The sequence below is a fragment of the Cetorhinus maximus genome, chromosome 18, assembly GCF_964194155.1.
Source record: "Cetorhinus maximus chromosome 18, sCetMax3.hap1.1, whole genome shotgun sequence".
NCBI classification, from domain to species: Eukaryota; Metazoa; Chordata; class Chondrichthyes; order Lamniformes; family Cetorhinidae; genus Cetorhinus; species Cetorhinus maximus.
This window is the reverse complement of record NC_135896.1, coordinates 12,876,031-12,891,031: the sequence shown is the minus strand read 5'-3', so window position 1 is coordinate 12,891,031 and position 15,001 is coordinate 12,876,031. Positions and strand designations below refer to the sequence as shown.

The following is a 15,001-nucleotide window of genomic DNA, read 5'->3' as shown; positions in this document are numbered from 1 at the left end:
GACCCAAGATGACACCGTTCAATATTTTAAAAAGCAAGCTGAATCAATTAAAAATTACAGTGAATGTTTAACTGAAGATTCCTGTTACAAGGTTGATGAAATAAAGAGGTCGTTTATACAATTGCACATTTGATAACGGCTACAATTTGATCTGATGCTGCCTGCCTCTGTTGGCCAGGTATCAGTGTGAATTCGAATGGAGAGAACAGGCTGAATACTAATCCTATATGGGTCGGATGACCAAGAAACCGTCTCTCATTGACAGTCTGTAACAACATCTCAAGAGGTTTGTTTTGAATTGCCCATAGAGGAACTTGTATGAATTATTAATCCAACACTTCTTCAGAATTTCAGCAATGCGGTAGATGTCTTACAGTTTTTATCTCTCCGTGGGGTATCATAGCTGTGAAAAACAAAGGCGGGAAATCCTGGAAACACACAACAGGCCGGTCAGCATCTGTTTAGAGAACAGAAAGTCTTCAGGTGTGAACCCTTTCATATTGAAGGTTCCTCACCCAAAATGTTAACCATCTGGTTCTCTCCACAGCTGCTGACTGACTTGCTGAATGTATCCAGCATTTTATGCTTTTCTTTCAAGTCATTTTCAGTATCTGCAATATTTCACTTTTTATTGGTAATGACGAGTCCTCGGTGGAATAAATAAACCAGCCAGAAGGCATTGACTTGGCCTAGTTATATTTCAACCAGTCCAAGACCATCAAACCCACTACCTGAACAAAGCAGATAAACACCCTCACTCCCCAACTCCTTCTATGACAATAACCTAAAATACAGCAGGATGTCTTTGACTAAGAAGCTAACTCTAGCATATACAGGCCCTATCACTAGTTCACTCACTTATAATGCTACTCCTGCCACAACGTTTGCCCACTGTTATCTAGAATCCATGGTTTCATTGATGGTAAGCTCCAGTTGCAAGGTCAGTAATGACTTCCCATTCCAGATTCTTTATAGGGCATTTCTTCAATCACCTTTGTCCCAATAATCACTCCAGGTTTCTCATGATGTACTATTGCCATGATTTCCCCAACAGATGGACTGACTGAAACTTGAAGCCTTCCAACAATCATACAGTACGGAAGGAGGCCATTTGATCTGTCATGCCTGTGTGCTGGCTCCATAAAAGAGTAGTCATGCCCAGTTCCACAGCCCAATTTTTTATCCGTAACCCCGTAGATTCCTCATCTCCTACTCTCTCTTAAAATTATTTATGGAATCAGCTTCTACCAAGTTTTCAGGTAGAGCATTCCAGATCCTGACAGCTCTTGAGTATAAGCATTTCTCCTCATCTCCCTTTTAATTGCCTTGCTAATGATTTTAAAGCTAAGGGCTCTAGTTATCAGCATTTGATCGTACAGAACTTGAGTATTGCTGAAAAAGAGAGATACGTTAAAGATTTTCGTCCGGCACTCGTTTGGACACTTCACAATGATACCAATATAAGAGGAGAACAATAACTTGTACTGTATGTGAAGAGAGTGCTGATTGGTTGGCAAGTGGACTCTGACTGGTAAAGGCATTGCCATGAAGGATGCACCAGTGATGGTGACTGACAGTTAACTGCCAAGCATTGTTTGAAATTTAAACCATTTGGCCGATTTGTGGTGCAGAACCAGCCCTTTACACCTTCCCTAAAGTATAGTGTACAGAACTGTCCTCAGTACTCCAGCTGATTACTAATAGATGAGACCTAATGGGGGAACCTATAAAGTTTTAGCATGGTTTCTTCACTTTTATTTTCTTTGCCCCTATTTATAAACCCAAGTAACCTATATGTGTTTCTACTGCCTTATTAACTTGTCCTCCCATCTTTAAGGATTTGTGCCTCCATGAAGTCCAAGGTCTCTCTGTTCACCTGCATTTTTCAATGTCAAACAATTTCCAGTGCACTGCCTTTGCACTGGGGGCAGTTCAGCAAAGGTCCACTAGATTGGTCCCTGGAATGAAAGGGTTGTTCTATGATATGAGTCTGAGTAAATTGGCCCTACATTCTCTGGAGTTTAGAAGAATGAGAGGTGATCTCATTGAAACATACAGGGGCTTGACAGGATAGACACAAGTTGTTTCCCTGGTTGGAGAATCTAGAACATGGGGGCACAGTCTCAGGATAAGGGGTCAATCTTTTAGGACTGAGACGAGGAGAGATTTTTTCACTCACTGGATCATGAATCTTTGAAATTCCCCACTCCAAAGGGTTGGAGATGTTCCATCATCGACTATATTTAAGGCTGGAATAGAGAAATATTTGATCTCTCAGGGGAATCAAGGGATATGGGGAATGGGCGGGAAAGTGGAGTTGAATCCCAAGATCAGCCACGATCTGATGGAGCAGGCTCGATGGGCCATATGGTCTACCCTGCTCCTATCCCTCATGTTTTTTGTATTCATAATAGTCCTCCCAAAGTGCATCACTTCACTCTTTACAATGGGTGCTCCTGGCCTGCCCATTGCAGACAACAGAGATTTTCCCAATTTACATGGCTGGACTCCCTGGTGAAAGCCCAGGGTGGAAATGTTACGAGTGCACATTGCCGATAGGCAGCCTATCATGCCAGCAGTGCACACTGGGAATTAAACCTGCCATTTTCCCATCACCCATCAACAGCATGGACTCTTAAAATTACCCCTCATAACACATTGGCTGAAATTCTCCGTCCCCATTGGCGTCGGGCGTCAAGGCGGGAGTGAGAGGACAATATGACGAGAAGGCCAAAAATCAGTTTCACAATGTCATGAAACCAGTTTGTAATTGTCCGCAAGGGGGCGGTGGGTGGGGGGGGCGGGGTGGCGGGATGTCCAGGTGGATGTGCAAGGCGGGGGTCTGTGGAGTCGATGTCAATCTCCTGGGGAACGAACTGATGGTAGGTGTGGTAGGAGGGAATGATGAGTATGAGAGAGGGCAGAGTGAGCCAGTGGGGTGGAAGGGTGAGGCTGCAATGGTAGCAGTATAAGGGACAGCGAGGGTGGTACCTGGGGACTCTGAGGCAGACACACACCCTTGGGGCTGTGAAGGAGGAGGTCAATGTGGATGGGGGTGGGATTCTCAGGAAGATAGGGAATGTGCACTTTCACTTGGACATCCTCGAAAGAAAAGGCTATGGGCTGGTAGATGGTGGTGGGAAATGCAAGGTAATTCCAGGGATGTCAACAGTGATAGGGGAAAGGATAGGCAAGCTGAAAACAAACCTTATAACCGCCAGGCTTCTGAAGTCGGAAGTGAGCGGAGCCTCATGTTGGACGGGAAAAGGTGCTGAATGGGACTGCAATCAGTGTGTGCGCGAGGTGCAGGTCAGCTCAGATGGACAACTGAAAGAAAGTCCCAGCAGGCACCATTGAAAATGCTCGAGACAGTGAGATGAGTGTTGGAGGAAGGCCTCACATGCATGGGAGATTGCTTGCACGAGCCTCCGAAAGACCCTGTCCCACACACACTTCTCCCTCCAGAGTCACTGGTGGTCCAACTGCGTGCAGCTGAACTGCTAGTAGGGGCAGGGAGGATGCAGGGGGAGGACTTGTGAAGCCTGTAAATCAAGGAGGAAGTGAATATATTTTCTGGTTATATAGTGACAAAATGTTTTCGCCCGTGCAACCACTTGTGATCAGAAATTCTTAACTTTTCTAGGCCTATCACTTCTTGTAGGTGCTGCCCTGACATCCACAGCAGGGGTGGACACAGCCAATGCAATTATTGGTCCTGTTGCCTCTGATCACTTCAGCATGGGTCCTCTGGAGAGCTGAGGTCTTGGGGGCCCTGGCTTGCTCTGGCTGTCCTCCTGTGGGCCAGCTGCTCCCTCTGTGCTGACAGAGGACGAAGTTGAGGGGGGGGTCACAGGCAAAGGGGACTCGGAAGGAGAGGACAGCCTCTGAGTTTCCTGAGTGGATGACCCAGAGGTGTCCAGCTAACATTCCTCCTCCCTTTGGGTGCCTGAGGGCCCCGGCCTGTCTCCTTGAGGGGAAGGAGCGCCTGGGGGTACATCAAGGTTCCTCGTTTCCCTCTCGTGTTACCACTGCAGGAACTCACCCATGGCTACCGCGATGGAGTGCAGGTCTGCGCATATCTCCACGTTCTGCTGGAGCAGGGTCTCCATGGCATCCACCATCCTCCTTATGGAGACCTCTATAAGCGCACATGTGGGCACCACTTCATCAGAGAGCAGGCAGACGCACTCCTCCGACTTGCGTGCCATCCTGTTGAGGGCTTCCAACAGCTCTGCGTGATGTTCCCCGGCCTTCTGCTGACTCTCCAGGATGAGTTGGAAAGCTAAATACAGAGGCTCGTCATCTGGCTTGGACCTCACAGATGCCACTTCCCCAGCGGTCCTTCAAGTGCCGGGGAGCTCGGCTGAACCTGCCTCCTCCTGCTGCGGACACATGACCACCAGATTGTGAACCCGAGCCCGCTCTAAATCTAGGTTCTTCCGAGAGGTGTGTGTCTCTGTGCTGGTGGAGGGTGTGGGTAGGCGCTGTGATGGGTCTCCAGGCTGCTTATTTCCAGCTCTTCAATGGAGGAGGTGTCCCCTTGGCTGGAGGTGAGGACATGGATGGGGCTGAGGGTCTGGCTGGCTGATGAGGTAGAATTTTGCCCCCGTCAGGGGGGTTGTGCGGGAGCGGGCACAAGTGGGCGGGTTCCCGATCAGCGCCCCCAATTGGGATTCCCTGAGCTGGGAGTGTGCTCTTTCGCGCATACGCACAGGTCTCCCTGAGGCAAAACGCTGCCTCAGGGAAATCGGCTCAAGATTCAAAAGTTCATCAAAGGCAGAAAAAAATATTCCTGACATGCCCCCTCATCTGACACTGTCACATGAGCTGGGACATGTCAATTTCTTTCATTTAAACATTTTATACAAATTTTAAAACCCTCATGAAACCTCATCCCGCCCGTGAATGAGGTTTCATGTTTTTTCTGAAGGCCGCCTGGGCTCTTCGCCTGCCCGTTAACCTTAAGGTTGGATGGGCAGCTCAGTTGGTTGTTTTAATTGCTCGTTAACTGGCCTTAACAGGCCTTTGATAGTTCAGTGAGCGCTCAGCCGAATCGGCTGGGCACCCGCCGAACTGAAAATCTAAATGACACGGGGGGACATCGGAACGTCCGCCCGGAGTCACCACGCGTCATTTTACACGTCGGCCAAGCAAGGCCCCGCCCCCCCCGCTCGCCAAAGGGAGAATTCTGCCCATGGTGTCGGTCGCTTGGCAGAGCTCCCTGTGAACCAACGTAGAGATAATTAGTGCATGGCAGCAGAGTCAAAAGCAGGAGGGCCAGCACTCACAGTTGCGTTGAGAGAGGGATGGTGTGGTGCAGGATCCTCAAGTGGGTGTTCACCCCCCCGACCTCACTCTCACGCAGGCAGTGTCCACGTCCTCAGCAGTCAGTGCGATGGCACGCTCTTCAAAGTGAGTGAGGGATCTAATGTGGGCCACTCCACCCCCGGTCTGGGACCTCTCACTGCCACTGTGAGTCAGCTTCTCCTGCATGAAAACAGATGCAGAGAGTGTGAGCAGGATACATGGCACCACATGGAATGTTTGTGTGGTGAGCGGAGCCATGGACGGGATGAGGACACGAGCTTCAGAGGATATGAGCCTGATGGAGATGTGAGGGTGTGTGTGAGAGTTAGTGGTGTTGTCCCTTGAGGTGTGAGATCCCTGTGGATGTGTGATGGGTTTGTGAGTGTGTGAGCTGAGAGTGTTGCGAAGAGTGACTTACCCTGGTGAAACAGATGAGATCATTCATCTTCCTCCTGCACTGGGTGGCTGTCCTCTTTTGTAGGGCATTGGTACTGACCACCTCTACCACCACCTCCCATTCTGGATTGGTGACCTTGCTTGCTGACCTTCGCCCAGAGTGAGGCTAGAGGACTTTGCAGCAGGCCTCCACTGCATCCAGTGGGTGCTCAAAGGAGGTGTCGCTAAGTCTGGGGGCAGCATGTTTCCTTCCTTTGGCAGCCATCAGTTCCCAGCACCTTCCCATCCCTTAAAGAGTGCTAGCTCTATGAAGGGGCGGCCTTTAAATATAGCACCCGGTCTACTGAAGGCCTAAGGTGATGGTGGGGCGGGCGAATCAGAGGCTGCCCACCAGCAACTTGGCGTGTTTCCTGGGAATGAATTATTAATGAGGCTGAAATGGGACGACACAGTGTGAAAAGCCGCCATTACAGCCAGCAGGTAAAATGTCCCTTTTCCTGTCCGCTACCACATTTAGTGCAAATCTGGGACGATTCTGCTCATTATTTTCCTTCATAGATGCTCCAAGGTTTCTTGACTAACTCTGTAGGAAGCCTATGGAATGGATATGTTAGACCTGTCAGCTGCCAATGTTCAGGGCTTTCTGTGATAGATCCTATCATAATGTCTTTGACAGATTGTTGTGAAAGCATTGAGTCCAGGTATTTTTGTTTTTGTTTTGGATTTCCAGCATCCGCAGTTTTTTTGCTTGAGTTTTCATAGTGGGTTTGTTTGAGGTGCTGAAGTGGTATCTTTCAACATCACAGCAATATTCTCAAATCTACCCTCAATGGATCTATTGGCTGCATGAAGGAAACTCATCCTCTCATTCTTTTTTTTTGTCAATCAGTCGTATTAGTGAGGAGAACATTTCTGAGCACATCCATCCTCGCCCCTTATAGGTTACTGCTACTACTACAGAAATCCTCTCTCTTAGCAAGTTAGAACATCAAAGCGTTTGATTGGGTATTTGCACTCATAGTATGACCCCTTGTAGTCTCAGCTATGTTATGTGCTGAGCTACTCAACCAACATCAGAACAGAAGGCAATATCTAAAGAACCATCAATCTCAGCTGCTACTGTACACCTTCAATAACCATTGGCAGTTCCATTGGTAGGTGGCTGAGAATAGGTTCCCTGCCTCTGAGCTGAGAGACGGAGAAATTACCTTTAAAAGAAAACCTTACTAAACAAGCCCAGATGGCCTGTGCTGTGATTCTAGTCAACAACGTTCAGTCTGGTCAACACTGGCTTTCTGTCTTTGGGCATTTGAGCAATCTGCGTATTTGTGTAATAATCGCGTACAATCTCCATGTTAGTATTGAGGGAGAACATTGAATGGACCTCTCAGTAGCCAACTCAGCAGGGCTTTTCCAGTAAGTACAGAAACGAATTCAATGTGAAGAGCTGATAGCTCTATTACAGATTTCACTGTTGTTACACGTTGTGACAGACGGTGAGAAAATCATTAACAATCTTATTCAATTATACTATAATGGTCCTAGTTGTAAAGAGTAAACAACCCTGCTTAATGTTCATTCATAAGATACTTAGCTTCTTCTTAAACTTTATCATTGCGTTTTTATTTTGCTGCCATGTTTATATTGGCAGGAGGTGGTTATGTTGTATTGCATATATGTCAATGCTTTATAAGGGAAAGGGATTATTAGGTTAATCTCCAGGTTAGTGCTGGCATCTTTCCTTTGTGATCTGTTAATTAAATAAATGATAATTGTGTGAAAAGTTTAGAAACTAGAATAAAGGCAAAATACTGCGGATGCTGGAAATCTGAAAAAAAAACATAAAGTGCTGGAAAAACTCAGCAGGTCTGACCGCATCTGTGGAGAGAAAGACAGAGTTAACATTTCGAGTCCGCATGACTCTTCTTCAGAGCTCTGAAGAAGAGTCATACGGACTCGAAACATTAACTCTGTCTTTCTCTCCACAGATGCTGTCAGACCTGCTAAGTTTTTCCAGCATTTTTTGTTAGGAGTTAGAATGTCTGCTTCTGCTGCCATCAATATGAGCAAGAAAGATGGAAAAGAAAAGGCTGCATATAGTGATATCACAGTCCTGGCCAGAATCAAGATGAATGGAAAGTTTACTGTACCCCTGCACGTGACTGGGATTGATTTGTGCACATAATTTGTATTATATTGCTATCCTCCACTCACTGCATTTTGCTTCTTACTTCTATTGGGAGACTTTGTTGTAGTTTCAGTCATGAGTCATGTTTGCTGTAGTTCATACAGACTCTATAAATAGACCTCTGCTGAAATGTGTACAGGCTGTTTAAAGAGACTGCTGTAAATTAGGCTCTGCTCTTAGCCTTGCCACCTTGCCATAAGTACCCACCCCCCCCCCCGCCCCCACCTCCTCATTGGCTGTCACAGTGGTGTCAATGCTCACACTGCAACAATAAATGATGCTCAGTGCTGGAAAAGCGTACTCGCTCCAATATTTCTGCAGCCCATCAGAAACTGCACTCCAGCTGGCCAAAGGTTTCTTCCTGAGCTGGGTGAAAAGTCACACTGGCAAGAGCCAGAACAGTTCTGAAGGCATTCTCACCCTTTGTTTTCACATTCCAATTCCATGGAATTTTCTCAGTACAAGCAGACTCTGGCTGACAACAAATTTTCATAAAATCAGCAAATAGCACCTCGGTCTGTTTCAGATGGGAGGCTGTCCCAGTATGTAAATTGGGGCCCTACAATGTTGTTGCTGCAGTTTCTGCATAAAGAGCAACCATCCATCCAATGTTGGGAAGAAACTGTCAAATGCACACAAAATATGGTGACCAAAGAAATTTGTCCCTCTGTCTATTCCTTGGTACCATTGGTTGTGGAGGTTGTGGGGTTTTGAAATCATAGCTGTCTGAACTGGACCAACTTCAAGCCCTTTAAGTGGCTGAGGGTTAAGAGAAACTGGAATTGAGAATTGGCAATGAGAGGTTGAAGTAACTGCATCATTGGCAGTTGAAAGAGCTGTGCTAATGGTAATGTGAACTTGGAATGATTGCATGAATGGCAATGTGATGGAATGTTTGTGCCAAGGATAGTGTGAGATGTCATTAGCCATGTTTGGCTGGAGTTCATCCTTCAAATGTCTATTTTTTTCCTCGCTGGCTCACACACACACACACTCAGTCAGCGTGGGCGAGGCTGCATTAAAAGCTTCATGATTGGAATGACTAATTTTGGTGGTTAACAAATGACTTCTTAATTTACAGACAAGCAAAGCTATTGCAAAAGGAGACTATCAGCGTGCGACCTCGGCATCACGAAGAGCTCTATTCCTAGCAGCACTCTCCATCACCATTGGAACAGGCGTTTATGTCGGGGTCGTTGTGGCTCTCATCGCTTACTTGTCAAAACCAGGACATGTATAGTGTTGAACTCCAGACTGCTGAACGTGAAGATCTTTGAATGACGGTTCTTCAGCTGTTTGATTATCCAATTTTATTGCCCTGTTAATTGAGTAAATTGTGTGTATTATTCATTGTATGGCCATTTTGGATCTGGGGAATGTGTGCTGCCTGGTCATGAGGAGGTTTAAGATGCTTGCTTCACACCTCTGCACTGGGAGCTTTGAGCGGTAACAGTAGCCAAATCCCAAGTCCATCATTGTCTCCTCAGTTCTTGACTGGGCAACCATGTGAGATGCCTTGGCAGAAGCAGAGCACTTTACTGTGGAAGGGAGGTGGGATTGAGGAAAATCCTGCAGTTGCCATCTCACCCTATTGAGCTAACATAATGATTTTGGACATGATGGTGTGGGAAAAAAATTGTGGCTTCATCTTCAATGTTCGGATGGCTCAACGGAAGTAGGAAGAGCAGAACATGCCAAAGTAGAAGGAAAAGGAGGTGGGGTGGGGGGGGGGGGGGGCGGGGGGGGGGACGGGAAACAACTTTGTACAAATGTAAATAACTGGTCTAGGGCAAGAGTGAATAAGCCAATGATATGAAAATAGGCCATTTGCTGTTGCTAAGCAAACTATGCCCTGGGTCATTCTCTCTCAGTAAGCCAATTATGCCGTAATTAGCCGTTCAATGTTAATGTAGCTATGTCATAAAGGCTACCTCTTCAATTATGCTCGGTCCATTATAAACGCTGTGTGAAATAAAAAGGCCTGGCTCCCATTATAAATCTGCAATCATACTGTTTTATTTTGTGAAAGTCAAAAATCTTCTGAAAATTAAATGTGACTTTTTAAAACAGAAATCTGATTTCATCTAAAACTAATATCACACCTTGACTATTATCAGCCTACATGTCAGACACTCAGACATGACAAACACAGGTACAGAACCACTGTGAGTTTCTGGGTCTAACTAATAAGGAACATCTGTTTCACTGTTCATCACTCCCTCCCCGTCATGAGCATCAGTTGGGTTTATCCTGGTGGATATCTTTATTTTCCCTCCACTTGAAATCACACGCTAACATTTCACCAGAGTCAATGGATTCCCTCCAATCAAAAACTCAGTTTTATTTTGGGATATGTGAATTAATGAATCAAGTGTGCACTATTTAACTGACTTACTTTGATTCGCTCCCTGATATTTACCATACATCAACATCAGCTTTATCAAGACAACCTGATATTTGGCAAAATGTCAGCAGGCTGCATACCCACGAGAGAGTTAACAAGGATTGCACCTTGAAGGATTGAATTGGGCTTGTAAGTCACAAATATATTTTATTCTTTCAATCAGCAATTGTGAGGCATTCTACACAATGGGAGTGCTGGGGAATGGTTCATTTAACTACACGGAAGGAATATAAATTGTGTATTTAGTCCGGATGAAGAAATTATGCAATGGGATTGAATAACAATCTTGGTTAAATGAGAAGTTTTGTATAAAGCTAATAGTACACTTGATTAAATGAAAAGCTCTTATAAGTAAGAATGAGAACACCATGACTTAATTGACAGCAAACGCTTAGATAGAACCAGACAAACCACACACTGAGGCAGACTCTCAGGCAATTGCTCATGAAATTGGTTACATCCTGGCAAGCATTGTTAGGGACTTGTTCAAAACAGTGCCCAGTCATTGGAGAAGGACAAACTTTACACCCATTTGTTCAGAGGGTAATAAAGATAACCCTTGAAATGACGGGCCAGTCATTTATAGCAAGTAAATTATTGGGAAGCATCCTGCAGTATGGAATATGGAAGCACCAAGAGAAATATGAACATTGAGTGCACTATGAGTTTGCAGGAGATTTTATCTGATGAATTGCTCATGGAGATTTTGTGCGTAGTGGACAAGAGCTGCTGAGTAAACACAGTAGGATGTATATTCCATTTTCCCAACCCCGACACACAGCCTCACTCATGTCAGGAATTCACACCCACTGAACCCAGTCTTTTCAGCGCTTTATCATTATTGTTTTGATTTTAGCCAAAGCTGATATGGGATAGTATAGGGGATTGTTCCAAAAGACAAGAAGGTACACAATTACCTGGGTGGGGATTGAGGAGGTGGAATGGATTGGCTCAATCCACAGGATGTTGGGGCTGCATGAGAATGAAAGGAAGTGGTTCCTCAGGCAGGTTGTCACCAGCACAATTACTGCTTACATTGTACATGATTGATTCGGAAGTAGAAATAGAAACAAAACAATCTGAGCTGCCTACTGATACAAAACTGGAGAGGCTGCAAATAGCAGGGAATAAGTGGCTGATGGAGGAATCTAGGTAGATTGGGAATTAAACTGACAAGTAGTAGCTTTTTTTTTTAATGCGGACAAAAGCAAGGTGGTGAGACTGAAAATTAGGAATAAGGAGCCATAAAAGGGATGATAATTAAACTACTCAACACAAAGAGGGAGCAGAGAAATACTGGGGCTGAGGCAGGCTGAGATAATTAGACTGGGAAGAGGCCTTTATGAAGTTTAAACGCCAGCATAGGTCAGTTGGACTGAACAATCTCCTCCTCCGCCATAGATTCTGTGGGATCTGAGGGTTCTGGTCAATAGCTCGGTAAAGATATGAGTGTAATGTGCAGCAAACAAGACCTTGGGATGTACAGCGAAAGAGTTGGAACAAAGAGAGTAATGGTGAGCTTTATTGAACACTAGTCCAGCGCATTGGGAGTAGGATTTGCCACCAATAGTGGGGCCGACCTGGTTTTGGAGAGGTTAATGGAGATGATTGATGGAGATTGAAGAAAATGGATATCTACAGTGCATTTAAAAAACTGTGCAATAGTCTTTCTGCTATCTACATTGCTGGCCATGGTTAGGGTCAGAATTCCTGTGCATCCCAGACATGGTCCTCCACATCAGAGGCAGCCTGGCTAGGGGGAGGAGATTGCCCGGCCAAGGGGTTTTATCATCTCTGCCCTGGAAGAGCAATAGTACATCATGTAATATGTGCATGGCCTCCCCACTCTGGGGGACACCTGGAATTACGTTAAGTAGGGTGACGTCCTCCAGCCCCGGCTACTTTGGCGATGTCAATAACGGCAGTCACCAATAGGTCCAGCCCAGGACTTACACCAGAATCGACAGCATGCAGACAACATTACATTGCACAATGGTCAGTGAATATACCAGACAAACTGCCTGCACAGCTATAACGCAACAAAGATAGTGTCAGCAGATTCAAAAGTGAGCAGATTCAAAAGTGAGCACAAAAGGTGGCTTTTGTAGATAATTCAGCATTTGAGGAGCGTAGGAGAAGGAATATCGTGCAGTATTTGTTGAACTTTGGGACACTGAGGTGGAACACAATTTCTGGTGCTTTGCCAGAGGACTAATAAACGATCAGGATTTTTCCATAACGTGAGTGAACGGGAACATCACATTCAATTGAATGAAGAATTCCAATACTTGCATTTACATAGCACCTCTTATGCGATAACTCCCTGAAATACTTTAAGATAATTGTTAATATTTAATCATTAGTTTGATGTCAGCAAACACTGCAGCTATTCTGCAGCAGCCACATCCGACAAGCAGCAATGAGGTAACGGACCAGTCATTCTGTGTTTTTAGTATGAAACCTGCATTTCACCATTCTGTAGCATTATATTTTATTATTCTAGCATTGTGTTCCAACGCATTGTTTTAGCATGATTTGTTTCATTTCATTTCCAAATCCAAAATTGCTCTGATTTTGTTTTGGCATAAAATTACAACATCGAAACAGGCCATTCAAAAGAGCCAGTCTGTGTTGGTGTTTTTCCACATGATACACAGACTTATCCTAATCCTTTATCCCACTTCCTTCCGGTTCCTACCTAACCTGTTCTTAAATGGTCCAAGGTGGGCAGACAGGAAAGTGGAGTTGAGATGACAACCTGATCAGCCCTGATCTTATTGAATGGCGGGGCAGGCTCGAAGGGCCAAATGGCCTACTCCTGCTCTTAAGTCCTTATGTTCTTTTTTTGATTCATGCCATGGGATCTTTCACATCCACCTGAGCTACAGGTGTAAAGAACCTCACCTTAACTCCTTCACTGACAGCTCCCAACAACACAGCACTCTGCCTCAGTATTGTTCTGGAGCGTGAGCTTCACATCCTGAAGTAACAATCAGCTCCATCCACCAAGGAGAGGGCTACGAACTGGCACAATGGGGTGATTTGTGTGCCAGCTGTGGCTCAGCTGGTAGCACTCTTCTGTCTAGAGTTTACAAGATTCTGGGTTCACGCCCCACTCTAGGGCTTGAGCACAAAAGAATCAAGGCTGACCATCTGGTGTAATAGTGAGGGGGTGCTATACTGTTGGAGGCGCTGTCTACCAAATGAGCTGTTAAACTGGGGCCCTGTCTGCCATCTTGGGTGACTGTAAAAGCATGGCACTATTTCAAAGAAGAGCAGGGGCATTCTACCCCATGCCCTGGCCAATATTTATCCTTCAATCAACATCACAAATAAAGCCGATTATCATTATTTCACAGCTCGCTGTGTTTCCTACTTTACAACAGAGACTTACACTTCAAAAGTACTTCATTGGCTATAAAGCGCTTTGGGATGTCTGGCTCCACATAAATGCAAGTCTTTCTTTTTTAAGTTTGAATAGTCTAATGAGTTTTAAATTGCATGTAGTGGCACCAAAATAAAAGCACCAATGTAACCAACCCTGCCTAGTACAGGGCAAGTTACCTTTCTTGAAATTGGTCCATCCTTTAATATTCTCTTCATCTCTATGGAGTGCCTTTATTCTCCACTCTTCCTGCTCAGTCCTCAACTTGGCCTTTGCACGGCCTCTGACCCCAGCCCCACCCCTCATGGCTTACCCATTGACTCAGTGAAGGGTGTCGGAATATATTTCAGCAATCCCTATACCGTAAAGCCTTGTAAATCCCCAATGAAAGGGAATGGGATCTTCTTGTAGCATTTTTGCATTCATGCTTAGCACAGCAGCAGCTGGCTGTTTCCTATGTGTTTTCTGACTGACTCTGGACTGATGTAAGGCACATTTCTCCCAATCCTCCCCACCCTTCTGGATCAGATTTCCTCAAATCCACCTCTTTGTTTTATCGTCAGTTGTGTATTTGTATAATATCTATTAAACATTGTAATTTGTAGACGAATTAAACATTGTCATGTAAATTATAAAATCAACTGCTGTATAATGTGGAGTATTTTGTATATTTTGGGTTTTCAATGGTTATATTTGTAATTTCCAACATCTTTTTGTTTTTTTGCCATGAGGTTTTATCAGTGGGAGCTTTGTGTGTTTTCTGAGGGAAAGCCCGATAATACCATTAGATTTTGGGTAGTAGATTCTGATTGGTTGAGAAGCAATGTTACAATCCATAATAAACACTCAATCTGCTTCAGGTCTGCAAATGATTTTCCTTCTTGTTTTCAAACATCTGAAAGGACAATTCAGAATAATCGGCAGCTGCATATGGGAGTGTGCTCTAACTCGGTCATTCTTTAGAGAACCAATGAGCTGAGAGACCCTGCACAAAGAGGAATAGTGTGCTCACAGATACTGGCAATGTGCTGAGAGAGTCTTCACCCCATCATGAAGGCGACCTCTTTCCATCTCCGTAACATCGCTCAACCTCACCCCCTCAGCTCAGCTGCTGTTGAAAGCCTCATCCATGCCTTTGTTACCACTAGACCTGACTATTCCAATACACACCTGGCTGGTCTCCGACACCCTACCCTCCATAAACTTGAGGTTATTCAAAACTCTGCTGCCCGTATCTTACCTTGGAGTAAGTCCCATTCCCCTATCACCCCTGTGCTTACTAACCTGCACTGGCTCCCAGTCAAGCAACTTCTTGATTTTA

General features: G+C 45.2%; 1 protein-coding gene across 1 annotated transcript in view; it reads left to right on the top strand.

The window, feature by feature from the left end:
- The window catches only part of syndig1l (synapse differentiation inducing 1-like), a 142,031-nt gene extending 127,492 nt beyond the window's left edge, over positions 1–14,539 (top strand). Inside the window, exon 5 of the mRNA XM_078562117.1 lies at positions 8,973–14,539. Coding sequence (XP_078418243.1) covers positions 8,973–9,131 — 159 coding nt within the window. The 3' untranslated portion in view covers positions 9,132–14,539. The remainder of the gene's footprint in view (positions 1–8,972) is intronic.
- Positions 14,540–15,001: the final 462 nt, after the last annotated feature.